This window comes from Cygnus atratus, chromosome 5 (assembly GCF_013377495.2).
Source record: "Cygnus atratus isolate AKBS03 ecotype Queensland, Australia chromosome 5, CAtr_DNAZoo_HiC_assembly, whole genome shotgun sequence".
NCBI lineage: Eukaryota > Metazoa > Chordata > Aves > Anseriformes > Anatidae > Cygnus > Cygnus atratus.
This window is the reverse complement of record NC_066366.1, coordinates 57,947,503-57,974,882: the sequence shown is the minus strand read 5'-3', so window position 1 is coordinate 57,974,882 and position 27,380 is coordinate 57,947,503. Positions and strand designations below refer to the sequence as shown.

The 27,380-nt window shown below is 41.8% G+C and overlaps 2 protein-coding genes across 5 annotated transcripts in view; both read left to right on the top strand.

The window, feature by feature from the left end:
- The window catches only part of ZBTB1 (zinc finger and BTB domain containing 1), a 76,582-nt gene extending 71,329 nt beyond the window's left edge, over positions 1-5,253 (top strand). The window contains exon 3 of the mRNA XM_050711352.1: positions 5,148-5,253. Coding sequence (XP_050567309.1) covers positions 5,148-5,238 — 91 coding nt within the window. The 3' untranslated portion in view covers positions 5,239-5,253. The remainder of the gene's footprint in view (positions 1-5,147) is intronic.
- A 4,053-nt stretch (positions 5,254-9,306) lies between these two features.
- Positions 9,307-27,380, top strand: part of BRF1 (BRF1 RNA polymerase III transcription initiation factor subunit) — a 170,159-nt gene continuing 152,085 nt past the window's right edge. Inside the window, exons 1-2 of one of the 4 annotated variants that reach the window (XM_035551498.2) lie at positions 9,307-9,472; positions 22,734-22,814. Coding sequence is in view for 2 of the 4 variants with exons in the window: in XM_050711358.1 (XP_050567315.1) it covers positions 22,060-22,123; positions 22,734-22,814 (145 nt within the window). In the remaining 2 variants the exon portion in view is untranslated. Of the gene's footprint in view, positions 9,473-21,406; positions 21,507-21,901; positions 22,124-22,733; positions 22,815-27,380 lie in introns of those variants that run through there. The other 3 variants (XM_035551502.2, XM_050711358.1, XM_050711359.1) reach the window with 3 other exon arrangements.

The window sequence follows — 27,380 nt, the reverse complement described above, 5'->3', positions numbered from 1 at the left end:
ATAGTGGATATTTACCTGTTCTGGCCTGCTGGGCTGGAAGAACCCAGAAGTCATTTGTTTACATTAAATTTCCATTTCTGGTGAAATTTGCCCACGAAGACTCCACAGCTGAAAGGTGCTATATCTGCTAACATGCTGAGAAGTGCTATAATGATCTTCCAGATCTTCAGAACTGTCTAATTTTTGTCACTTGAATCTTTCAGGCACCTCCTGTAATACAGAGATAATGCAAAGCCTCATGCACCCTGGAGGAAATGTTGGCTAAGTGGGATTATGTGACGATGAAGGGCCAAAATAGTAGAGCTGTGGATGGTGAGAGCTCTGATGAGCCATGGTCCTATGGCAAACAACAGGCTGAAAGCATATATGAGCTACTCAGTGGAACTGTGTGGAGATGGCACCTCCCAAGCCTGGCTTTCTCTATGAGACACGGCAGGGCAGAGGTAGTCTGGTGCAGGAGGGCAGTCAGGCAGAAGGAAAGCGGCCACGGCACTGTACCACGGGTATGTGTGCTATGAACCTGTCTGCAGAAGAGCTTGGCTGAGAAGATCTCACCCGTGAATCATGAGATCTGATGGATGGAACTGGGCAGATGAAGAATGAAAGAGCCTTTGGGTGAGCTGGACCATGGTATCCCAGCCACATCCTTTTGCTCAGCCTGTGGATGCTGCAGGGAGCAAGCAGTGCCTCATCATGTCAATAAAGGAAAGCAAGAGCTCTGTTGGTGTAGCCACTGTATAACTGAAGGCAGTTACATCAGCTCTGTCCCAACTACCTGGCAAGTCGTAGCAGAAACTCAGGATTTCAGCAACACTGTTCAGGGTTCACAGGGTTTTCAAGGGGATTGCCAACACTGTCCGGTGCTGTTTGCTTTACAACTGAGTAAAAAATGGTGTGGAGGAAACTAAATTGGTAGGGTAGGATTTTATTTCATTTGTGTTGTGATTTCCCAGCTCAAGCTCTTTGTGTGAATATTGGGCAATTTTTTCCATTATTCCCATAAGTTAATTGCGGAAATTTCTCTTTTAACAAACAAACAGACAAAAACAAAACAGCACAACAACCATTTGGTTTTGTTATTCAAGTGAAAAATTATATCAGGATGAATGCATTTATTGTATCAGAACATTTATTAGTTGCTCATTTATTCCTTTAACTATGACAGGAAATTTTCTCTTTCTGATCTTTCCCAGCATGGTTCTGTCTGGGAAAGCTGATAATATCTCACATTTAACTGCTATTTCTCATCGTGCTTTTGTCAGACACGATGGTTGCAAATGAAAGGTGACCACAGAGGGAGTGGCTAAGAGGTCATTGCTGTATGGGCTGATAATTATTAGTCATGATACATATTGGGAAAGGCTCTTCATACTTCATAATTTTATATGTCACAAAAATAGTTTGTTTTTGCTCTGAGCCTGATAAATTACTGTTTCAGCTGGATAATTGTTGCAGCTTGTTTGATTACAAAATCTTTGGTCATCTGGAGAGTATTTCTGCAGCATGGGTGAGAAGTCACAGGTAGTAGCTCCAAAGCTTTATTAGGAAGAAAGTTCTACTGTTGATGTTTAGCATGGGATGGGCTATGAAGAAGAAGACAGGATATGTCAGAAATGCCAACACTGTAACTGATTTTTTTTGGACATTCTTTCTACTCACATCATAAATAAAACTCCTTTCATTAGGGGCTCTCTATATATAAATTATCATGGGTGAAAAATGTATGGGAACATCTTTCTTCTAATTTTCCCTTCCAAAGAAAATCATATATTAATTAAACTTAACATTTTCTGAAATGCTGCGTGCATATGGGTGTGGGATTGAACATGCAAAGGGCACTCCGAAATGCTTCTCATGCTGCTATTAATAAATAAACCTTACTGACAACATGCATTGACAACATTGTTGTCTACTGTACTCGTTTAAAAAATAATAGTTTTGTGAATTTCTCAGCAATATAGTACAAACATAACTCATGCAAAGAACAGTGGTTCAAAAAGGGACTGAAAACCTCATTGTTTAGTGGAATACATAATCTGCTGACAGCTCTGTTCAATTTGGGCTTCAGACTGTAAACTCCTAGCTCAGGTTTTTTATAATCTTGGTGTGAGCTGACTGATTGAAGAATGGACAATGGAAGGGCAAGCCAAGGGCTCCAGATCTTACTGGCATATTGTTATATCAGATTCTCAATTTTAATTTGCTGTACAAAATGCATGTTTATCCCATGAGCTTGGGAAGAAGAACGCAAAATTGAGATTTTGATGGTGGCAGTCGCTAGTCTGAATTGGCAGCACCTGGAAACTAAAAGATGTGCTAAGAGATGTGGGCTAAGAGATGTGAATGAGCAATTCCTCCCAGGGTGGTGCTAGTTCCCAGACTTGCCCCTCAGGCAGACTTCGTGCCACAGCCGCCAATGCCCTTCTAAGAGGGTGCGCTGAAAAATACAGAAGCAAGAGATGATCCTTTTACCCTTTGAGTAAAGCAGAGATTGGCACTGCCATGGTTATGGTGTTCACCCTCTGTACTACTGACTTGCACAATTTTCTGAAGAAATGGCAAGATATACTGCTTTGGGAATGATCCTGTCCTGATTCTGGAGGTGCAAAAGATATTTCCTTCCTTTGGCTGAGAGCAGAGAAGAAAAGGTATAGCTAGCACCGCACTAGAATTTTTCTCAGAAACTATTTTTTTAATCAAAAAATATTGATGCACTGTGATCAAAACTGAAGTTAAAGGTCTCATTTTGAAAATTGTGGCAGAATTTTTTTTGTATGTACTCTCTTTTGAAAATTTCACATTTTAAAAAAGCTTATATATATTTTTAACATAGGCTAACTCGAATTATTGGCATGAAATAGTTTGATTTACTCCAAACATTTTTTATGGTGCCCTTTGAAAAATGTTAGGTCACCTAATTTATTCAACTAATTCAAACTGGGAAATCTGCCAAATTCTTGAAAATTCTCCAGAGACAGGAAAGGATTATGCTGTGGCTTCTCTAAACTCTAGCGTTGTCTTCATTTAGCCCACTCATAGCTTTAGACATTGGGCAACGACTACAAATATTGACGGATGGTTTCTTTAGCCCTGGGTTAGCTCTGGCCTATTTGAGGTACTGGTATTCTCTCCTCGGAAAAGCAGGTAATGACGCACAGCTCACTGGAAGCAAAATTCTTGGATGTCTTTTACGACCCAAGCAGGAGAGAGCTGCCCTCACCCATATTCCAAGCAATATTTATCCAAGATGCTTGCTATTTCATACCTTTTCCTGATGCTAATGGACTCTTTGAAGGAGGATGCCGTTCCTTGACCTGTTTCCAGCCTTTCTTCCTCACTGGCAGAGGCAGAGGCTTGTGTGTGACTGTGGTGATGCTCTCTCTTCTCTCTGCAAGTTTCTCTGTGAAGGGGGTCCCTGACAGCCAAAGGAGTTGTGACATTACCATACATACACCTACACCTTCAACTCTAAGTTGAAACACACGTTTCATGGTCTTAAAGAACAGTTGACTGGCATATTCTTCTTTGATGCTAGCACAGCCATTTAGATTATGGCAGGCTTCTGTCTATGAAATGCCAACACAGAAAGTTTGGATTATTAATACCACCTGGTGACCTCAAGATTTTTAACATCCAGCTCTAATGCAGCTAGCTACCCCCTTTTCAAGAGGTTGTTTCCTTTTATAATCCTACGTGTGACTTGTTAGGTATCGTTTATAAATCACAGAATCATTTTGTTTGGATAAGAACTCTAAAATCATCAAGTCCAACCATTAACGATCAACACTATCTTGGGCACTTCACAGGCATAGTTTATAGCCTATTTTTTTAACTGCATTGAATTTACTTCAACGCTAAGCAGATAGTCCACTACTGTGTAGCTGCTTTTCCAAATTTATTCTTCAAAATGAAAGGAAATTCATCTTATTTTTGTTGTGCTTCTACAGTTTCCCACACACTGGTCTGAACTTCTGGGCTGTAATTCCAAACTTCGAAAAAAATGGAAACTATCAATATGGCATGTGGCTTTCTCCTGCATTTGAATGTGTAAAACCATCTGGCGGAACATACCTGTGTTGTTTTTTTTTGTTTTGTTTTTTTACCTTTTACGTGAATATTAACGTTGAGCGAAAGCCTCACTTTCAGTCTATATAGAAAATGTATTTGCACCAAAATAGCCCCTCATGAAGTGTGCACACAGCAATGGCACTTATAACCAGGCATTTCCTCATTTCACTTTAATTTCTAGGTATGCAGGCAGTTGCTTAAGTAGGGAATTAGCTGACTGGAAGTGTTCTCTGATGGTGAGTGATGATTTCGTGAACATTTGAACAAACCACATGCAGAATACCACAGCTGCAGATAAGCAGAGTTGTATTTTTCACAGGAATATTATTCTGCACTTGCAACCTGAGGTGATGGAGGCCTTCAGTTATTCAGTGCAGAATAGAACCAATGCTATCAACAGCAATGTTATGTCAACAGCATCCTGGCTTATATCAGAAACAACGTGGCCAGCATGACTACGGAAGTGATTGTCCCTCTGTACGTGGCTCTGGTGAGGCTGCACTTTGAATACTATGTTCAGTTTTGGGCTCCTCACTACAAGAAGGACACCAAGGCCCTGGAGTGTGTCCAAAGAAGGGCAACAAAGCTGGTGAAGGGCCTAGAGAACTAGTCTTATCAGGAGTGGCTGAAGGAGCTGGGGTTGTTTAGCCTGGAGAAAAGAAGACTCAGGGGAGACCTTATTGTACTTTACAATTATCTTAAAGGAGGTTGTTGCGAGGTGGGGATTGGGCTCTTCTCCCAAGCACGAAGCGATAAGATGAGGGGAAATGGCCTTAAGTTGTGCCAAGGGAGGTTTACATTGGATATTAGGAGAAATTTCTTTACTGAAAGGGTTGTGAAGCATTGGAACAGGCTGCCCAGGGAAGTGGTTGAGTCACCATCCCTGGAGGTCTTCAAGAAATGTGTAGATGTAGACCTTAGTAACATGGGTTAGTAGCGGATTTGTCAGTGCTAGGTTAAAGGTTGGACTAGATGATCTTGGAGGTCTCTTCCAACCTGAACAATTCTATGACTCTGTGCTTCCTTAAAAAGGGTTTCCTCTTAAGTGACTGCCTTGAACAGATTTTATTTTTTTCCAGACTGCGGCTGATCAGCATTGCAATTTTCTGGAGGAAGAGTTGCTCTTGTGAAGTGATCCTGACTGAGAGAAGCTGTAAAACAGGAGTATAAAATCCTGAATGGCATGAAGAAGGTAAGAAGGGAGCAATTATTCATCACTCATTATAGCCCAAGAACTAAACATTATCAACTGAAATGTTTAGTCCGTTTTTAAACTTTTTTCACTTGCTAACCAACTAATCTGTGATGAACCCTAAACCACCGGATGTTGTGGATGTTGAAAGCATACACAGTTCAAAAACTGATTAAACAAGCAGATAAAAAGTCTCCTGCTGTGTATTAACCTTCAGCTGATGAAGTTCTGAAGTTGCAGATTGCTAGAAACTGTGAGGACATATCTGTTTGTTCCTTGCTTTATTTACGTCCTTCCTAAAAGCACTGTTATTAGATGTACATCTTCAAGTAGTTTGCGCGCAGGGGGGATTTTAGGAATAGAACAGCTAGACAGCAATATTGCACACAGCTTCCTACAGTTAGCTGATGAGAGGCTTCCCAAACTGGTGGTTGCTTCGGGACCTTTGTACTCAGTACCCTTGGACTTTCCATCTGCTAATTTCTCAGTGGATTTTCTAAGCCGTAGCACTTGAGCTTTCTTCTCACATACTAAGAATTGTGCAAGGCACAGATCCTGGAAGGGTAACTGTGAAAGCCATGTGGTCTCTTTGCCACTTACCTAGGAATCAAGGCTCAGTTGCAAAGTGCTATCTCTGAACAGCAAAGATGTGATTGCATAGAGATAAATTCAAGTGTTTGCTAATCTGCTTTGCCACCCGATTTAACAGATGCCAAAAACTTGTCTTCTCAGAATGTTTTTCCCAAAGCTCTATTAATTTACTGTTTATTGATAAACGTCAAGAAAACAATGTCAGGAAATAACTAGTAAAGACTCAGGAAAAAAAAAAAAAAGGAAAACAGATGGAAAATCAGTCGTGGGAGCATTGCAGCTCCTCGACCATTTCATTTTCCTTGGGTGCCCCCTCGTGTTCATCACTAGTATAGCCAAATGCATTTGGCCTGGCACTGAGAGAAAAAGAAGCATCCAGCTGCTATCACTATCCTTATAAGGTTAATCCATTTCGAAATCCTTTGTTCCCTCTCTATCTAGTTTCCATATGACTTCAGCTCCAAAGAATCTGTGTGCAAATTTGCAGGTTGAATGCATCATTTATTTTGTCTTATTTTGGACAGTCCAGAACCAAAGAAGGTTTCCTCTGTGTTTTGCCCCCACTCCTGTTATGGGCACATCCCAAACTTCTCGTGAGAGTTCAGCCAGACTCTTAGGCCAAATTTTATGATGCATGATCACAGCTGAGATCCCAGAGAGCTGTGGATACTCACATGCTCACAGCAGCTGATCAAGTCAAGGGATTAAACTCTGTGCCTTGTACTTTAACCGAAAATATTTCCCACGCGTGTGGGTGAGTTGGGAGGCTCAGTACACAGAAGGTTCAGCTATGATGACAAGGCACAGAGTCCATGGGTTTTCTCTCAATATGATACATAAGAATCTGCTTCCAATTAGTTTATTTATAGAAGATGACTCGTTCCTTCTGAAAGTGCAGTGATGTGTTATCACCTTGCTCTAGCATAGTCCCTGCTGTGTTGTTCAGCATTATCAGGAGCAGAGTGGGATTCCCTTGCACTCCCACCTGTTTTTGCACAGCCCATTTGCATTCTTCCTACTGTTGTATGAGCAGTAGGAAAAAAAAAATATATATTCTATTTTTCAAGCAAATGAGAAGAGTTCCTCTCTTTGAAACCCAAACACCCCCCCGAGGTGGGGGGAGTTTGGGGTTATATTCGGGGTTCCTGCGGACACAGTAGGAAGGAAATCGGTCAGTCTGGGCTAACAGACATCCTGATCACCAGTTTTTATTACACTTAGAAGTGAAAATAAGAGGTATGAAATATGACGGTAGGTGAAATAGAAAACAGGTTCTTTTCTCCTCTTGACCAGAAGGGCAAAATAGTGCAGGGACTGGGGTTCCGTCAACACAAATTTTTAATCTGTCAGTTCTAACTCGAATTCAAGCTTGAGATGGCTTACTAAAAGGTTATTATGCTATCCTAAATGGTATTGGTCAAAAAGGTTTTAGTTAATCCTCTTGCAAGCAGAAAGGACAAAGATCTTACAGTGGAGAAGAATGACTTACATTTCGGCCAATAGAAGATGACCAAACATTTGAAATATTTAAGGGCTTTTGTATAAGAAAACTTTCATGAGCAGGAGGCAAAGGACACATTTCCTTATTCAGTATTACATTAAATAAGCTTTTTTTTTTTTTTTGCACAGCAGCTGTATGTGATACATTCACTGGGGCCCTCTGCTGGTCACATTCAAAATGAAAAACTCCACTTCGAACTTGTTTGGGACTCCCAGGAAAGACTGGTAACACTTAAACAACCAAGACACCACTAATTTTGGAGTGGGGATGCAAAATTTAATTCCTCGTGGATCATAAATACATCAGCCTCTACTTAAGTGAGTTAAGAATGAACTTTTTTAGGGAAAAGTATTTCATAACTGTTTGCTGCAGGGTTTCTTGTGTTGGTGCTGACTGTCATAGAACTGTATGATGAATGATCTGGTTTGGTAGTTGTCAATTAAAATGTTCTGATACTGCAGAGACTTTGCTGAGTGAGAAAAAATATATATATATATTTTTTTCATGGGGCTTTCTCCTCCTATAAATAACAAAAATATTTGTTCAGGAATTGTATCAGGAATATAATTTCCTCTGACATTATCTACATGGTGTATAAATTTGTGAGATTTCTGCATTGGGCTTGTGTATTTCTAATGCCAACAGCTGAAAGTATACAAAAATACTGCTGTGGTATCTATTCTGCTCAGTTTTGGTGAGTGGAATGCCATGCTAGTTCATGACATATGGGTTGTGTGATAAAGCAAACAATAACCCTGGCTGAAAGTGTATTTGTTGGGTTCAGGAATGAATAACCAAAACAGTTACAAAGCACTAGACTTAAATGCTATGGTATCTTAGGCAAAACTCAAAGTACCTTACTGAAACTGATTCATTATGACCTGTAACATTTTTACCTATTTATTATCATAGAATGGTCAAACAGATTTGATTGATGAAGAATTTTTGAAGCATAACAGAAGCGTTATTTTGAAATATGAGTGTTGTAGCCCCAATTTTATCTTTAAGGGAACACAAATTGGCATACAGATGAGAAAACGAGGCCCACACTTTTCTCTGCCGCGTATTTTTACACGACTTTTAGTTAGTGATGGTGTGTACACAATTTTTAATTATTATAGGCTTGATGGCATGTCAAGAATAACAGAGAGCAGTCAGGCATCTGAATGGGTTGCCCAGGGAGGTGGTGGAGTCTCCGTCCCTGGGGGTGTTAAAGGAGAGGTGGGACGTGGTGCTTAGGGACATGGTTTAGTGGGTGACATTGGTGGTAGGGTGATGGTTGGACCAGATGATCCTGGAGGTTTTTTCCAACCTTAATGATTCTGGGATTCTATGATTCTATACCACTCGCCACCCAGAGTGCAAATTTCCTTTTTTAGTGATACTCTTTTGTCCACAAATGAAACTACCTGGGTGGGAAGGACAAAGATTGGCAGAAAGGAAACGTTTTATCGTACAGAAACCGTGGCATAAATTTACTAAAAACTTAAATAAGCTTAGACAAGAAGCCTATGATGAAATGAACGAAACCTAGGGAAACGAGTGAATCTTGGTGGTCTGCCTACAGCCTGCGACCTCTCACTTTCCCGCAGCTCAACATGAAAGGCTGACGGGCTGGCTTCGCAGAACATTTAAAACACCTGAGGAACGCAGATATAACAGCCCTGTCGGTGAGGGCCCCCAGCTGCTCCCCGCAAACACCCGTGTGAGGCGACTCCCCCGAGGCCCTGCAGGCGCCGCCCCGTCGCCATTTCCTTGCCCCCCCCCGCCCCGTTAGGCGCGGCCACGTCTCGCGAGAGCCGGCGGGGGGCGGCCGCCGCCGCGCTCCTCCCCGTGCCGGTACCGGCGAGCGAGGCCTGTGCGGGGCCGGGCCGGGCCGCGCCGGGCGGCGGCAGCGGGGGGCGGCGGGGCCGGGGCAGGGCAGGGGGCCGCGATGCCGGGCGGGCGGGTGTGCGCCGCTTGCGGCTGCTCGGAGATCGAGGTGGACTCGGCTCGCGGGGACGCGGTGTGCACGGGCTGCGGCTCGGTGCTGGAGGACAACATCATCGTCTCCGAGGTGCAGTTCGTGGAGAACAGCGGCGGCGGCTCCTCCGCCGTGGGGCAGTTCGTGTCGCTGGACGGTGAGCGGCGGGGACGGGACGGGAGGGGCGCACGTGGGACGGGACGGGGAGGGATGGGGAGGTGCTGGGGTGGGGACAGGGAGAGGTGCTGGGGGAACAGGGAGGGGTGTTGGGGGGGACGCGGAAAGGTCCGAGGGGGTTAAGCGGTAATATGGAGAGAGGGTGTTGTGGGGGGACAGGAGAGTTATAGGGGGACAGGGCAGTGCCTGGGGTGGCAGTGCTGTGGGGATGAGGGTGCTGTGCTGCAGGGTGTGGGGGAGCGGGTGCTGAATTAATCGGAGGCATGTATGGGGAAAAGGGTGCTGTGCAAAAGGGGTTCAGGGTCAGTGCATGAAGGATGGGGTGCTGTGTAGAGGGGTTTTGGGGACAGCACGCGGAGAAGAGAGCTCTGCAAAGCATGGGGGGGATGTGGGAACCAGCACTGCGCCAGGTGGAAGTGGGAGAGGGGCACTGCCTGCTGCATGAGGTGGGGGGGCAGAAGTGGGTGAAAAGGAATTGGGATGGACGGGGGAAGGTGCTGTGCGAGGTGGGAGAGATGCTTCGTGTGTGGCAGGACTAAGTGCATGAGGGACTGGAGCTGTCTGTGGGGTGGGCTGGTTGTGTGAGGGAAGGTTCCGTGTGGAAGGGCTGGCTGCAGGGGGAGCTGGGAGGTCTGTGAAATAATTTGGGGTAGGAGATGGGACAGTTAGGTGGCTGATGGGCAGAGGGAGTGCACGGAGGCACAGAGGTGACGTGGTGGAGGCAAAAAGAGGCTGGAAGCAAAGGGTGAAGAGTCTCATTGTGTAAATGGGTGGGTTGGGGTGTATCCCTGGACGGTAAGGGATGTGTGCATGGAACAGGGCTGCATGCAGAGGATATGGTGTTTGGAAGAGGGTAGAAGGAAAATAGGTGTGGGGAGTATGTGTAGGGAGAAAGAAAATGCAAGAAACATGGGAAGGAGCCTTGTGGAGGAGCTTAGTAGTGAAACAAGGGGCCTAGAGGGCTATATGGCTGTGGGGAAGAAAGAGTCATTGTGGTGGAAAGGGCAGCACTGCATGGTGGAGTTTGGGAGTTTGTAGTCTAGGGTTCCTCTAGATGTGTGGTGCCATTGTCATCTTCCATCTCAGGGCACTGGCATTACATTTCTTCTTAAGCTTCTGACTAACTCACGTATCCTACACTTTTTCTTGTAGTGATGTGGGGACTACATTTTTATGGGCTTGTGCTGCTTTTTACCTCCCACCCAAAATTATGCAGGACAGATGGCATGCAAGCTAGAACTCATTTTGGGAGCTATGAAAAAATATCAGGAGAGGAAGAGAGAACTGCACCGGACTGAGGTTCTTTCCTCTTTGGGCTGAGTTGCACAGCAGTTTTTGAAGTTCCTTTAAGGGACGTTTTATGCAAGTCCTGGGATGCTGTAATTGGCTTCTCTTTTTAAATGGACAGTGCAGTAATGAATTTTGAATAGATAGTTCCTTGGTCTTGTGTAAATAGTTACCTATTATATGTTGCACTGAAGAATAACTCTAGCACCCATGAAGACATAACCACTGTGAAAATAGGTGGGTGTGTAAAAGTGAAAAGCTAATTGGAGTGCATTCTAGCATGCTTATGGTGGCTTTATCTGGTTGGCACAAGGTGTGGCTGCAGGGGCTTCACTGTATGTTGATATTGTCATCTTCTAGCACTGAAGTCCCCGCGTACATTAATGTTTGCATTTTGGTGAAGGCTGTTTGTGAAAATAACAGAACGCGACTTTCAAACTAATGCTGATGTAGATTTGCAAAGTTAACACGAGGATGAGTGAGAGGCCCTATTTCACACAGTAAATGTTTTAAGAGAATTTGGGTATGATAATTTATATAGGTATAATTTCTTATGTTCCAAGACAAATGCTTCTGTTATGTCATGAATATTTTTCTCCCTGATTTTTAAACTGAGTAATACAAGCTAATCTGAAAAGATGTATTTGAGCTGTAGTAACAGTGTCTTTGTGATGTATGTTTGTCTATTATGCTTGTATGACATTGATTTAACTACTTGGGAATGAGGATGAAACTTCTTTCCTATATAAGGAAGACAAAATTCATTCTTCTGAGTGTTGTCCTCTCTGGATAATTTGCAATGGAATGTAATTTTCTTTTAATGTGTTTGCTGAAAACAACATTTTCTGGTAAGCTCTAGCTTTCAATGATTCTTCTGACTATATAAGCAGGATTCAATCAAAGTTACCTGTTTTTAACTTCTTTTCTCATCATCTCTGTAGGCTTTTTAGCGCTGTGGCTCTGAGGGATCCTCAGCGTATGAAATGCCTTGGGCTGAGTTTCTTTGGACTGCGGTCTGGTGTTCGTGGGCAGCCCTACAGTGTGGAGTGTTGCAGTGTTAGAGGTGCCTGGGCTACTATTTTTGAGACCCCGATTTCTGACCAGTAGGGGTGGGGGACTCAGAGACCATTGCCCAGGTTTTGCAAGGTGTGAGGGCTGTCAGGTTCTCTGGCGCAGAGCTGGGATTTGAATGGGTCTCTTTATGTCTGGGGAGTTTGGATTTCCTGGTTGTGCAACAAATCTTGTGAGATTCCCAAGCCCCTCCAGGCTCCATAAGAGCCATTTGTGTGCTAATATATGCAGAATAGCTATAGATGCCTTTATTCATTATTTATTTTCATATTCAAAAAAAAAGGAGGAGGAAATGGAAAGCACTGAGATATTGTTATTGACTTCTCTTTGGTACATCTGGCAAAACCTTTTATTTTGCCAAGTTGCGTGTTAAAGATTCAGAATCTTGCATTTCTTTGCTGAAAGAGGGAAGAGGCCTGTGCTTCTCAGTATTGATGCAAAACGGCCTGTCTGCCTTGTGCCAAGTCCTTGACAGTAAGCCCAGCAACCGACACCTGGGAAATCCCTTCTTTTGTTCTGGTAGGGTTGGAAGAAGGCGTGAGATCACAGTTACGTTTCCACAGGCAGTACTGAAATTTGGATGTTGTTGTGCCTAGCATAGGAAGCCACAGCCTCAACACTGATGCCTTTCACAGAGGATTGGTATGGCCAGTACTTTCCAATGCCCATGTGTGTGTCTGTTTCATTCCTCAGACAGTTTTAACAACTGAACATGGGTGTGCTGAGAAAATGAGGGGATTGGAGTGAAAGATCTTAGCTTGCTGCTGAAGGGAAGTTTTTGAAAAATGTAGGCTAGTAAGTCAGTTGGGCAAAAGGACAGAAACAGTGAAGGACAAAACAGGTGGATGTACAGGTAAATATGGGGGAAGAATGTTTTTTGGCAAGGTGAAGTCATGCCTTGCAGATTTTTGTGAGCTTTCTAAAAAAAGTCAGTAAGTATGTAGACAAAGAAGATAGTTGGATTTGCAAAAGGAGGTCAGCAAGATCCTTCACCGGATGCTAAAGAGTCTGAGCTGTCATGGATAAGAGAAAGTCATTACAGAGAAACTGTTTAAACAATAAGTAACATAAGCTATAAATAAATAATAGTAATTCTCATGAAGGAGGTGGCAGTGAAGTTCCACAGACATCTGGGCTGTCTGATAATGTGGAAAAGAGTAGAATGTTGTGTTAATGAGACTTGCTGGCAACACTAAATTATTTGGGATAGTAAAGACTGTACAAGAACCAGTTTCTACTAGTAGTCTGAGTAGCAGGATAGCACACGGGATTAAGAGTTGTTTGAGAGTTAGGATTGTTTCTTTCTTCCATGTGTGAGATGATGGAATTTGGACTGGTCAGTGTAACTTCAGAAAGAGGTCCTTCAGGGTTTCAATGGATAACTATAAAAATATTTAGCTCAATGTTCATTCACATTACAAAACAAATAAAATGCAGTATGGCTAGGGTAATGTTAGAAGTTTTCAGGAAAAGACTGTAACAGTGCAAGTCACTGTTCTGTATCCGCAGCACTGTCTGCAACTTAAATACTGTGTGCAGTTCTGGTCTCTTCCTCTGTTTTCCTCTCCATCCTCAAGAAAATGTCTAGTAGAGCTAGAAAAGATAGAGAGGGAGATAAGGTGATCAAGAGGAGCATTTCTGCTCTTGAGAAATGACTGAATACACTCATCCTCTTCAGACTGGGAAAGAGATGATTGGGAACGTGATAGAGGTCTGAAATCGTGTACAATATCCTCGTTTCAATGAGCAATTGTTCAATATCACAATGCAAAAACTGGGGAGCGCTAAGAAAGCTACCAGCTAGCTTTTAAAGGTAGCAAGTAGGATGTTCAGAAGCATCAAGAGTGGTTGTTCTTTGTTTTGTTTTCTTTTTTTTTCTTCCCAGAAAACAAAACAGCCCCCATTTCATTAAATTGTGAGTCTTAAGTGGTGGATGTTAAAAGTTCACATGGGTTCAAAAAGGACTGAACAAACAGGACAAAAATGGTGTTGCCATTAAGAATAAGATACAGTTTCTGGCTCAGGAAATCCATCTGCCTTAGATCTCTAGGATCAGGGCAGTTGCACAAGAGCTGTATCATGACAAGCTTTGCTCTTAAGCTTTGTGCTTGTAGGTATATTTGTTAATGGTCACTACCTTTCAGAGGCAGGATACTGGACTAAGACCTTTGGTCTGACTTGGTGCAGCTGTTCTTCTGAGTCTACAGAGCAAGATTACGTTTTTTTTTCTGAGCTCTACAAAGATGCTTTTTGAGGGTTTTAACTGTCCTGTTAAAACCTGTCTAAGAATGAGGGCAATGGTTTCTCAGTATAAATGGTGGGTGTCCCTCAGTATTAATATTGGTTTCTTTCAGCTTTTGTTTTGGGAAATAAGAACAAAACTCCTCCGATGTTGACAATTATAGATACGTTATCTCTTGAAAATACTTAACTAAGTGATCTTCTTGTGAGAAGTTTATAGTAGAAATATTTGCGATTATGGGAGAGTCTTATTATTAAGTGTCCAGATATCCAGACTGCAAGACAGAAATTCGTTTAGAGAAAGGTTTATCAAGTTGCATATGCAATACTTTGTAGTTGGGATCATGAAATATTCCCAATGGTAGTTGGGGGTGTTTATAAAAGCACAATACCTCATTTTAGAAACACAAAGAGCGTGCTAGGCCATGTCAGTCCTGATGAGACACCCTTTGGAGATGGGCATGATCTGGCTGTCTCAGCATGAGATGCCAGTGCTCTTCATTGCCATGATCTTGATGGAAGAGGAGAACATGGTTGCAAGTTAGCTTAATCCCACAATTTTTATTACTGCTGCCTCTCAGGGAGTGGTGAGTCTTGTCTTGTGAAGCACCTGCCTCTTGGTGTTTGGTGGGCTGGTAAGTCCCTTCAGTGCAAAGGATACCATCTTCATGCGCTAGGAGGGAGCTGATGTGTATCTATCTGTTGATTCTCTGGTAGGAAAGTCCTCAAAGCACAAGCTAGTGAAAGCTTTGGTAAGCCCCATGCTGTTCCAGTTAATTGCACTTTTAAATTCTGTTGCAAGTGGTCACAACCAGGTAAGAACCTAGCCTCAACTCTTAATCCTGGCCATGTTATTCTCTTGAAGCTTGTGAAGGCCATGCATAAGAGTGTCATTCTTGAACTTTATTAAACTGTTGATTCAAAAGTTTGCAAGTACCAGTGGAAGAGAGTTGTCACGTCCATTTGAGCTCCAAGGAACTGTTATTTGCACAGAATGTGTGCTTTTCCTACAGGAATCTAGTTTTGAAGAGTAACAGTTCAGTTTATAATTGACAGCAAGTTCAGACTCTCACAAAATCGTCCAAAGAGGTTGCTGTCTCTGTCTTTGTGCCAAATTTGCAAAGTGTTTGAACTAAAATTCCTCATTTTCCTAAGTGAAATTAATGTAATCTGTTTTTTCTTCATACCCAAGTTCTTAACAGACTCCTATCAGTCATAACATATGAATGCATCTCAACACCGAAGTACAGTGATGCAGGGTCTGAGAATGAGCTACATTTCTACCTCCTTGTTATCCTGTAATTGTACACAGGAAAAAGGAGCTCTACTGAGCCCTTCTCAGATCTGCATAGATTTTACAGTCACTGCTTTTGTAGAAAGGCAAATTGTTAGTTGTATGCTGCATCTGAAGGCAGTGTATCCTCTGATCGCTCTTCTACTGTGTCTGCATAGGAGTACCCCAGTCTTGTGGTACTTGTTGGGAGAAACTGCTTTCACAAGTATTTTCCCTGAGGCTGACAGGAAAAATAAGTACAAAAGCGAAGATTGTGTGGGGAGGAAAGCTCAACAGGGAGCAGACTTTGATAGTCCAGATCTCTTCAGATTTTCTTTAAAGAAGCTGAGAAAATGGAAGTCTAGGGCTTCAATCTGACACTAATCAAAGGAGAAGAAAACAGCTCCATGCTGATGCACAAGCAGTGCAGCAACGAGCTGGAAGACATAACTGAAAAAAATCAACGTTGGAAGATAGCACTGCAAGGCACACTGAGCTTGTGATCCTGAAAGATAGTGTGCCTGGGGAAGGCTGAGCTTTAAGTTTCAGAAATGGTCCTTAAACGCTTGGTAATTGAGAGAAATAGCATCTGATAAGCTTTGTAGGAGTAACCCATAAGGCAGTCTGGAAATCTCATGGATCTCTGTGTGCAGCTTCTTGGTGGGATGAGAGCTGTCAGCTTCAAGACACTACGGATCATAGTGGCCCTGAGCAGCATCCACCTGTGACCCAGGACACCGTTTCAGCCCCCCTGGTCTGTCAGGCTCTGTCCTGGTGAGGCCATGGCAGGGTTGGTCCCCAGCTCGGCTGTGGGCCCCCCCAAGCTCACCTGAGGGCTGATGTCCTAGCCTGGTCTCAGTGTGCCCCTTGGGTCCAGTTTGGCCATCCTGGGGCTGTGTCTGACACTGGTTCCCCTCGTTGGGCCTGATTCTGTCCCTCAGCCACAGGCTGGTGTCCTGCCTGGCTGCAGCTCATCCTTGGGCCCATGGAGATGCCTGATGACCTGGGCTGGGGCTGCCCCCAGCCTCTTACAAAGTTTGTGGTCGTATCTCTTGTAAAAATTTAAATCAGAGTTATTTTGCATAAGCTTCTGACTAGCTCTTACTTAGCATTGTCTTCCCTAACCAGCTGCCTATTTTTACAAAACTTAGAGAAACTCTGTAGTTTTGAGACCTCTACCTCAGTTTGTGTTGAGGTAAAGATCTCATCTTTGCTGTGCCTTGTTCATTTGATGTCAGGTTTAGTCAAGAAGGTAAATGTGGAGTTAAGTGAAGAAGGGACTTTGTTGCTCAGATATTGGTGGCTGCTATAAAAAAAAAAAGTCCCTGGTACGTAATGGAGGTGGTGGTGTTTCTAATTGTTTTTATTCTGGCTGTCTCTTTTCAAGTTGGCTAGTTCATAGCAGCATGAAATGAAACTGTACATCCATTTCGATGCAGTCATTCTGGTGACAAAACTGGAATGGAGAAGACAAGTTGGTGGAACTAGGATCATTTCCCAACTCCTGATAAGACCTACAGGATATTTTATCATCAAATGCATGTTGTGGAAAGCCTTGATAGGAGGGTTACGGAATGACTGTAGGCTGGTCACCAAAACAGGATTCTTGCCCCGCAGGACTTAACTTGTATTTGGGATCTGAGATGCGTGTACATCACCAGCATCTCTGTGTGAGATTAAGCAGCATGACTGTCCTGAAACAGGTTTATTTGGAATTTCTATTGGGTTTGGTGGCTTTTGATTAAAAGTACGTGATCAACTAAATTACAAATGCGTATTTTTTTTCTCTGAATGCCAGAATGATGTTTGTTGTTTGAGATGTACAATAACTTGTGTGAATTAAAGTGTTTTAACATGTTCCTATGTAGTAACTAAGCCAGGAGGCTTTAGGAGGGTGATAAACTGTATACGTATGGTCATAGAAATGGAAGATTGCAAGGGGCATTGACAACTAGTCCAGCTTTGTCACTGAATCAGGATCCAGTAAAGCGCATGGCTCTTGTGCAGCGTGTGTGTGTGTGTGTGTATGTGTATATATATATATATATATATATGTATATATATATATATATATATATATAAGATTCTCCATCTGCAAATGTACATGAGATTGCAAAATACCAAATCGAGGCTGATGGAATAAATGTCACTTGTAGAAAGTTATTTGCTTGCTTTTGCTCATAAGGTGAACCAGTAGCCCTGAACACACCAGCAAGCATTTGTTAAAACTTCTAGTATAGGAGGTTCCACAAATTTTGTTAAGTAGTCTGTTTCAAGTATTACAATATCAAGGGAAAGTTTATTTTTGTTAATCCAAATCTTTTCTTGCAAGTATATTATAAGCAACTTACTGCAGCGACCAATTTGCAGTGCTGTAAATGCTGAACGTGTGCTCTTACACTGGAGCGTCCCTTGGCAAATTTAATGTAGGCTACCCTTTTGTAAAGCTATGGTATGCTCAATTTTTCAGGTGTGCATGTGGAAGCTTAGTGTAGGGTTTTGTATATACTACTTTATCCTTAAAAACTTTTCTGCTCTTAGATCTGAGAGTGTGAGCTACATTGACCTCAAGTATGATACTTGACTCAAGTTTGACTTGATCAAAGTATTTGAGTCTTCTGGGGTTTGTGGAAATGAAGTATGTTGAACAGTGGAAAGCTATGGTCAGCAAACTGGAAAGAAGAGAGGGACTGGATACAGGGAGGAAAATGTTTTCATAAAACTTAAGCTAAGCCTATTAGCTATTCTTCTTCTATGCCTTTTTTTTCCCTCTAGAACTTGAAAGTACTGACAGAGTGAGACAGTTGGTAAAGATGATGATTTCTGTATTCCTATCAGATTGTGTTTTTGACTTATGATTTGTATACAATAAAGGATTATTATGTATTTTTCAGTCTTACAGAAGTGGTAGGAGTAGGGGGTTTTGTCTTTAATGGGTTTCCATGTAGGATGTATTGATAGACAAAGTCCTGGTATAAAATATTTCTTACAGTGCAGCCTTGAACAGTCTTGAAATGGATTCCAGCAGTAATACACATACTAAACTTGAAACTCTGTGGACTGAAAATAAACCTATCAGCAAAATTCCTCTTATTTGTGGTCTGGATTTCTAGAGATGACAAATTCATGGTTAGTTTTAAATTATGTAGAGTGGTCATGATGTAACTTGCAAAACAGAAGAAAGTATTGGTATACTGGATTTGCAGACCTTTTGGGGAAGTTTTGAAGAGTAGAAGTGTTTCACTTTGTGCTAGGTTTTCACTTTTCTGATTGCAAAACTAATCATCTTGTGTTGGGGAGGAAGAGGGGAAACTTGCATCTACTTCATGCATAAAATAATTACTGCACATTTGTGACTTGAACGGAATCACTTTTTGCTTCTCTTCTGAAATCCTCAAGGTGGCAATCTTGCATCAGAGCTAAGTATAGTGTTTTCTTCCTGCACTGAATGTTTTATGTGCTGTCCTTGTGATGGCAACAAACGCTTGCTTGAAGTGCTGCAGCGTATACTGCTGTCAGTTGGGTAGATGCTGAGTGTTGCACGTAGCCTGGACGCAGACTGACTTTCGTAGACTTGTGCAGTCTTAAACTTGGGCGTGGTGGACACAACGGTATGTTTATCTCCGTGCTTGGTAGTTATGAAAATAAGCACATAGAAAACTAGCTATGGGTGGACTAGATTAAAAGTTTGTCTGTATAAATTTATTCAGCAGTAGTGTTTCGGCCGGCTGTGGTGCATGCACACAGATTTAAGTTCCTTTTTAAAATGGCTGAGAAAAGAAGTCTACTGATCTTAGTTGTTTTCTGTGCTTGGAAGACTTTAATTGCATAATTTTACTCTTGTAGGCATGAATTGTAACGGGACACTGACCCACTCTCCTTTCGTGGTCTGACTTTAATAGGAAGCTCATTAATTTTTAAGATAAATTACCTAGCCTACCCTGAAACAGTTGGTGGGATGCAGTCTGCATTGTTTACTGATTTTATGCTGGGTCTGTGAATACGTGGGTTTAAACTGAAACCTTTTATCCTATCATGTGCGGAAGAAAGTGCTGGAGTTCTCCAGTTTTAATTTGACAGGGAAGGGTTTTGGTAGCCCTGGTCCTATCGAATAGCAGATACATTTCAGTTCCACTTGCAAGCAGCTTCATTCCCGGTCTTCACTTGCTTGCTCATTTAGAGGAAACAAAATCCATGACACCAGGAGCGGTGCTGTTTCTTCTCCAGGTGTTGAATCTGAAGCTCAGAAATAGCCAAGGTGCCAGGGTCTTGACCCTTCATAGGGGAGCTGTGCCCGATGGGAGCAGACATGGGGGCAGGCACTGTGGTTCAGCACCAGAGTGACTGGGGAGACCTTGCATGGCTGGGATTGGAAGGGGCACTTCAAGATCATCCAGTCCAAACCCCCTGCCCTGGGTGTGGGGTTATGAGCAGGGTCTGGACCTGTGGAAGCTTTGCCCAGGTATCATCAAGTTTCCAGGTGTATGGCCTCCATCATCTTTGGTTCTCCTCATTTTGTGTCCCAGGGCACTGCATCCTGCTGAGATGACCCCAAAAATTTGAGTAGCTACTCTTGAGCTGCCTAGCACATCTCTCCACGCCTTCTGTTGTCCAAAGACTTGATGTTTTTGTAGGTCCCTTCCAACTGAATTCTTCTAATTCAAAACTTCAAAAGTGTCCAAAGTTAACAGGAAGGGGAGAGGAGGCTTCAGTAAAGCAAAGCTTGAGAATCTGAGTTTCTAAAAATAACCAGTAGATGACAATGTGCCCTGGGAGGCACCACCTCACTGAGGAGGGTATTTGAGTTGGCTTAGGGAAATGTTAGTGTTAATGTTGAGGAGTTGGCAGGCAGTGCTTGCAGACACCAAATACTTCTCGGATGTATTTTTTTCTGTCTTGAAAGCTGAATGTGAAAAACCAAAAGCCTGTTTAATTCATTTCTGAAGTTGTAGGGGAAAAATAGAAAAGGTCAAGAAATGTAAAAACTTTAGTTAAGCTGGAATGTTAATTCAGTTGTGCCTAGCAATTGCTGCTCCCTTCCTTTGTACTTTTTAAATGACTAGCTTTGTAGGGTTTTTTGGTCTTTAAATGAATTTGATTTCACAGAATAAAAATCATTTTTTATAGTTTCTCGTTTTAATACCCAACCGTACAGATGTATTAATGAGTTTGCTTTGCATTCCCCTTGTAATGATTAAAGCTGAGGGTGGGACTTCATAGTCTGTGGAAATGTTAGTTTGCAGTTCTGAGCGTGCAAGCCCCCACAGACCAGTTTTGTCAGCTTTCAAAGCCAAATGCCAACTCGAGCTGAGAAATGGATGCAGCAATTCTGCTAGCAGAGTTTGTAAGTTAAGTTTGTTGTTAATGGTATTGTTATCACCGCTCTATGATTGTTTCAGTGTAGGCTTTTTATTAGTAATACAGAGACCTATTAAAGAGTGATGTAGCTCTTCTGACGATGATAGTCATAGTCCGATAGAGTTGAGTGTTTTCATGTCTTCAAAGACCAAGAGGACTGGAGAAGCGTTGTGGAGCCATGGGATGGCTGCTGTGTGAGCCTGCTACCCCCAGCACGCCCTGCTGCTCCTTCCCACTCCTGCCCTGCGTCTTGTGGCCTCCTCTGCTATTGCTGTGCCCTCTCCTGCTGGAAGTCAGATGAGAGAGATGGCCCGTGGTAAAGCAAACCTTGAAACAAGAAAAATGGGAGAGTAGGAAAGAATTTCTGGAGTTAGATTTGCTGCTGAGGAAAAGGTGCATGAAACTTTTGTCACAGTTTATATATTTTTGTGAGGTAAACCATTCTGACTAGTTGTACACCAAAACCTGCATGAGCGCTGGGATAATTTGATAGTTTCTCTCTGTTTTGCCTGATCTGTTTGTTTTGGTAACCGCAAGAATAGAAAGGAGATGTTGCTGACTATAATAGGCAAAATACAGGGTTGGGAGGCTTACCTCTATTCGTTGTGGAGATCACCATTGACTGTTTTTCATCTCTAATTAGGATGTTGAAGTACTTAAGCTTTGGGGCATTTATGTGAGAGCTTCTGATTGTTTGTTGAAAGGATCTGTTAATGAAGGGAAGGTGAACTTGGTTTCTGTTGTGGACAGCGCTGGAAACCTAATTTAAAGGTTGCCTGGAAAAGTAAGCTCAGAAGACTTGTAGACAATTCTACCAGAATATTAGCTGTTCTGTTTCTTTCTCAACAAGATGGTTATTAAATACAGCTAAGAGAGACTAGCTAAGAAAGTCTAATAAAAGTTCAAGCTGTAGTTTCTCATGGTTTGGAATTGCTATGGAAGTATCTTACTCAGGTGTGTAGCAGAAATGCCCTGAATTGCTTTCCAGTGGTACTCCATGCCTTTGTATGTTTCTGTCCCAAAGCCATTGTAGTTTGCTCCAGAGAGCTGGTGTAAGATGAGAAAACATAGTTTTCCTCAAGTTCTTGTCACTGTAGGCATGGCAGGAAACTAAGATGACTTTGCTTCTTATTCTGAAGAGCAGGCTGAAGTCCAATTACTAGCAAATTTCCTGTTTTCAATCCTGTGCAATTTAGCTATTTGGTCGCGCTGTTAAGCTGATAGATTCTAATGTCCTGCTTGGAGTAGTCTGATTATTTTTTAAAAACTTCCTGCTTTAGTGAGAGACTATTTCTGTCCTCAGTAGTTTAATTCCCTGCTCTGGAAGATTCGTTTGCATGAACAGTTCCATTGATTCCCAGAGGACTCCGCATTCAGACTTCTCAGCATTGGCACAGACACGTAAACCAGCCTCTAGTTGATGTTAATTTACAACACAGACTTATTTTAGTCTCCAGCATTTCAGGGTGTAAACATAGCAGTTCCAGACTTGTAGTTTTTGTAGCCCAAGTTTCACTGTGTGTGTCTAATGTTAAACTGAAGTTATTTTAAAGTATGTTACGTCTGTAGTAGCCAGCACAAGTCATTATTGAATACTAACTATGGTTTTTATGTTCTGTAGTGCCAGTAATTAGCTAGTAAAATTCAGTATTGAATATTCTTCAGACACAAAATATAAGAATTTTTCATGTTTTACTTTGAGCAGTGTTTCATGATACTGATTTTCATATTCTGCCCAAAATAAGTGATGTGATGTTTTTGTGCTTTATTTGGAGCTGAGTTTAGGGGGACTTAGAGTTTTGTATGTATTATGGTATCCTGAGGAGGAAATAAATGGCACAGGGTTTGCATTTTGTCTTAAGTCCTTCAAGTGCTCTACAGTATCCTTTTTGATGTAATTTGGCATGTTGTAAATTATACAGATACCAAGTTCAGTGGCTCAATAAGTTTTCTTTTAATGTTTTAATTCAGCTATAGCATTTGACGTATCTTTTATTTTCTTCCCTAATAGGTGCAGGCAAAACACCCACCTTAGGAGGAGGATTCCATGCCAACCTGGGAAAGGAGTCACGAGCACAAACTCTACAGAACGGTATCCACAAGCTTTAATCTTGTTGATGTGACTTTTTTTAATTAACATGATTGATTTGCTATTAATTTGTAGTTTTGAATGTGACCTCAAAACCTTGGCAGGCCACTTGCTAGTCAGTAGACAAGTCTGCCAAGTGCTGATTTTTCCTTGTGCTCTCATTTGGTTGTTATACCTGATTTATGAGGTCAGGTAGATGGCTGACAAAGGGTAATGGCACCTTACAAATACTATTGGAGTTTAAAAGGGCGTTTTCAAGGTTGATGTGCCAATTGCACATTTTTGTTATCTGTTAACCTACTTCAGCTTTTTATTTCATCAATTTTCAGCGTTCTTGGAGTGTTTTATGCATGTTTATTTTAAAGTATAATTGTTGAAATGCTTTTGTTTTTATGTAGTATAAAAGTAAAGATAATACACATTATGCACACTTCATAGTAATCACATGCTTAATATGTGACTGAACAGAGAAGGGAAAAGTAGAAAAGAGATTTTAGTGTTCAGAGAATGTTTAAGGAAGTGGTCTGGTTACATGCTATCCATTTTAATTGAGTTCTTCCTAATGTACAGTCCTTAAAGAGAATGAATAAAAGCTGTTTTTATTCAAGAAACCTAATGGTCTTCCAGTTTCAATTGCTGTTGCTCATATCAATAGACAGGAGTTGTTGTTTTTTGGCTAATTAATACTCTTGTCTCATGACTCCTGGAGATGACAGCTGATGGACTGTCATATCAAAGACTCAGAAGCTGATGTGTAATTAACCAAGGGTGTTAGATGGGTTTTACTGGTATGATGCTTGTTTTGGGGGGTATATTAAGTAAAGGTATTTTCCTCAATTAGTCCTATATACAATTCAGATACTGTATCTGCATTGATATTGAAAGGATAAGATTGATCTGTTATTGTATCTGCATACGTAGGGAAAGAGTAAGATTGATCTGTGCTATTGAAATATACCCAGATTGCTTTGCTCAGCATTATCCGGCTGATTTATATACAGATTATTTTGTTGGGCTGTTTGTACCAAGCAGTGTCAAGCCCTGCTTGTTTGACAGAGTAAAGCTTGCACTTTGTGAGCAGGTTTCAGTGTCACATCCAAAGTTACTATCTTAGGAGTTTTGAAAATGTCTGTATAAACTGTACTAGTGGAATAAAACCACTAGAATACCATTTACAGCTGGTGAAGTTTGTCATTGGATGAAGTTACTTTAATCATAGCTGTAGTTTTGCATAGATTTTTTAAAAATAAATTGGCTTGTGCATAGGGACTGCTCAGTTTCTTAAGTATAATTGTAGAAAAAATAAAAACTGAGGAGAGAAAACTCCTCTTTTTTGTTCAAAAACCTGCTTTGGTAACTGAAATTAAACACAGCCTAGGCATTGTTCCGGAATATAGACGTGGCTTCTTTCCTGACAGTACGTTTGCTGGGGAATGTGTCCGAGTGTCTTCCATCCCAACGTCTTTTGTGTGTACTGGACTTGTCAGGACCCCCTAATCATGTACAATGATCTTGACTAAAGTCTAACAGCATCGTAGAAAAGAAATTACAGTTGTTTGAAATGAAATTGTCTCCCAAACAGTTTTGAAATAGGAAAATAATTTCTTTTTAGCTATACCTGTCTGAGGCTTTTAAGTTTTCCTTCTTTTGTGGCGATCCTTTGTATTAAAAAAAAAAGGCATTTGGTCTTTGATTTCCACAGCCAACCTGTATCTGTCACAGTGCCAATCTGTCTCTGAGAAAGTTTGTTTCAATGAGCTAAGCAGTGTTCTTGCTCAGTCCCAGGCATGACAACAGCGGCTGCTATTTCAGGTAGAGCAATTGGTGTTTGAAAGGCCCTTCTTTCTGCTGCTCTATAATGAGCTAGTTGTCTGCTGCATTTAATCACGTTTTTAGCTTTATGTAGTTAACTGCAAATTGAGCTATGGCAGTGAACTTATAAAATCTCACCCTGTCATTGTGTTCATGATTGCTTTTTTTTTGCAATTGTATTAATATCCATTGTATTCTTTAAAGCATAGCAAGGTAAATGAATTTACTGTATATTTTTGAAAGAAAAAGTGTGAGGTGGTTCACTGGATGAAATTGAAGTGCTCTGATAGCTGACTGAGAGAAAAATGGGCAGTTGTCCCTGGAGCACTGCTCTGTGTAGTTGGGAAGAAAACGCTAAGCTAATTGTCTGTTTATTTGCTGGTACAACCGTGTTTGCATTTCAGAGCTACCCGAGTTGCACATGGACCGCTGAAATGAGCTGCTGTCAGGATTCTGGTGCTGCACGACTGATAAATGTGCTTCCTGTATCTTATAGAAGGTCTGCTCCTTACTTAGGTCCAGGCTGCATGCTGCCTTCAGCATACGAACGTGCTGTGTTCTCCTGTATGGTGCTCTGTGTAGGCTGCTGCTGAAGGGAAGAACCAGGCTCTGTGGAAAGCAGTGATGGGCAGTGGAGCCCAGCTTGCTCTGGAGGTCGTCCCCGGCGGATGAGAGCAGCTGGGAGCTCGTGTGTGGTCTGAGAGCGCTGGCAGGTCTCACAGCATGCCTGGTCTGCTTGCCAGCAACCTGCAAGCTTGACATGATCCGGGGAAAAGTCCAGCAATGGAGCAGGAACTTGTTTTTTAAAAAGCAACGACCTCCCCCTGCTTGCACTTCCCTCCCCCATGTAGTTTGGGCCAAATTCTTCCTGTCTGTAATGTCTGTCTTTTCAGGGGAGGTGAAAGGGAGGTGATTTCGCCTCACTGTCTCTTATTTAATCCCTAGTAAAGCAGCTGGGGTTGGCTAAATGTATGATGCTGCTGTCTTTTGAGGGTTATAATTAAAGGACCTTTAGAATTAGATGAAAAACAGTTTTTCGTTAGAATATCTAAAGTAGTAACTTGTGTTTTTTCATTTCCTCCATTCTGAAGTGAAGAAATGCCAAAGTAAAATCTCTCAATAACTGCTAAAAACTTAGACTTTTCTGCCAAATCGTTATTTTGTGCATTGGTATTTACATGTATGCTTTCAAGAAAGCCATGGGCAAACCCTGAAGGTTTTACAGTTTCCAGGCTTGTGTAAGAATATCGAATACATGCCACTAGTCTCCCTTATCACACATGCCTTTGCTGTATGTTTCCTTGCTATTTATAACGTGGTGGTGCGTGGCAGTTCATATTCTCTGCCTTTCTTTACTGAACCAGCTGATGTTTGTGGGTGTTTGGTTAGGAATTGGCTGCAGTTATAAAAACTGGAGTCTTGTTTACACTCGTTTAAAATATCTATGCAAGAAAGACCTAGTACTGTTTGTTCATTAACAGTTTGATTTTCAGTGTTGCTGCACTTCGTTAATTGAGTGTGCTAAGCTCCACAAGTTCTGCAACCTCGGGCCCACAGAATGGCTCATCTCTGCTCATGTAGAGCTCATTTTTGTCATAAAAGCCTGCACATCTGTGAGAGATAGAAAGAGGTGTTTCAGCTTTGTTTTTAAAAGGTTTGACCAAATAACCACGCAGTGCTGTTTCTCTGAGAAAGAAGAGTAGTGAAAGAAGAGTTAGCTCAGAGAGGGGACCCTTTGACAAGACTTTTCTTTGTTGTCTGAGCTTCTTCAAATTGCCACAGTATTGCCCAGCTTCTTTGGGCACTTACAGGGCTGAAATTGAGAGTTCTGTCTCTTTAAATCTCATTTTACAGCTCTGTGCTACATTACATAATCTCTCTAAATAGCTGGTTTATTCTTGCTTCCTTGCAGGCAATCTGCTCTCACTATATCCATGTCAGATCCATAGTTACAAGGGAGTTGTTCTTGACTTGGAGCTCTGATGCTTTCAATAGTCTTCAGTGGCTGAAAAGAAAAGGGAGAGGGGAAGGAAGGTCAATGGCGTGATTATAACTTGAAAGCTTCAGTTGCAGATATTCAAATTTGGTTAAAACTAAGTTTGAGGATTGCAGCTGCATCTAGCTTAATCCAATTTCTGAACTGTTGTGCTGTGTTTTTAATCATTACTTTAAATGAATGTGCTTTCCCTCAGTCCTCTTAATGCCAAAATGTAGCTAACAGTATTTTAATTCTACATGGAAAGGCATTTCTGAAGATGTTTTCTAATGCATTTTTGACTGTTTAAACTAATTGTTTAACATTTATTGTCATCCCTAATTTCATAGCTGGTTTATTGCAAGTGATTATAGAAGGCCGTATTTCCTACCAGAACTGTCCAGTGTTAATTACGCCAGGACAATATATTATGCGTATGAGGAACAGATGTATCCAAAGAAGAGAACTGGAGAACACATCTTTATTTAACAAAACTGTAACAAGGGGGCAGAAGTGAGTAGAATAATACAATAATTTTAAGGATCTCTGGAGGTCTGCAGTCAAAGTGGTGGCTTTGAAGTTGCATTAAGCCGCTCAGGGCATAGTGCAGCTGAGCTTTGAGTATCCCCAAGGACAACCTGTTCTAATGCTTGACCGCCCTCACTGAGAAAAATTTTCCCTTATATTTAATGTGATTCTTGCCTCTTGTCCTTTTGCTGTGCATATCTGACTCTTTATAACCTCCCACTGAGTAGCTGAAGACACCAGTAAGACCTCCCCGT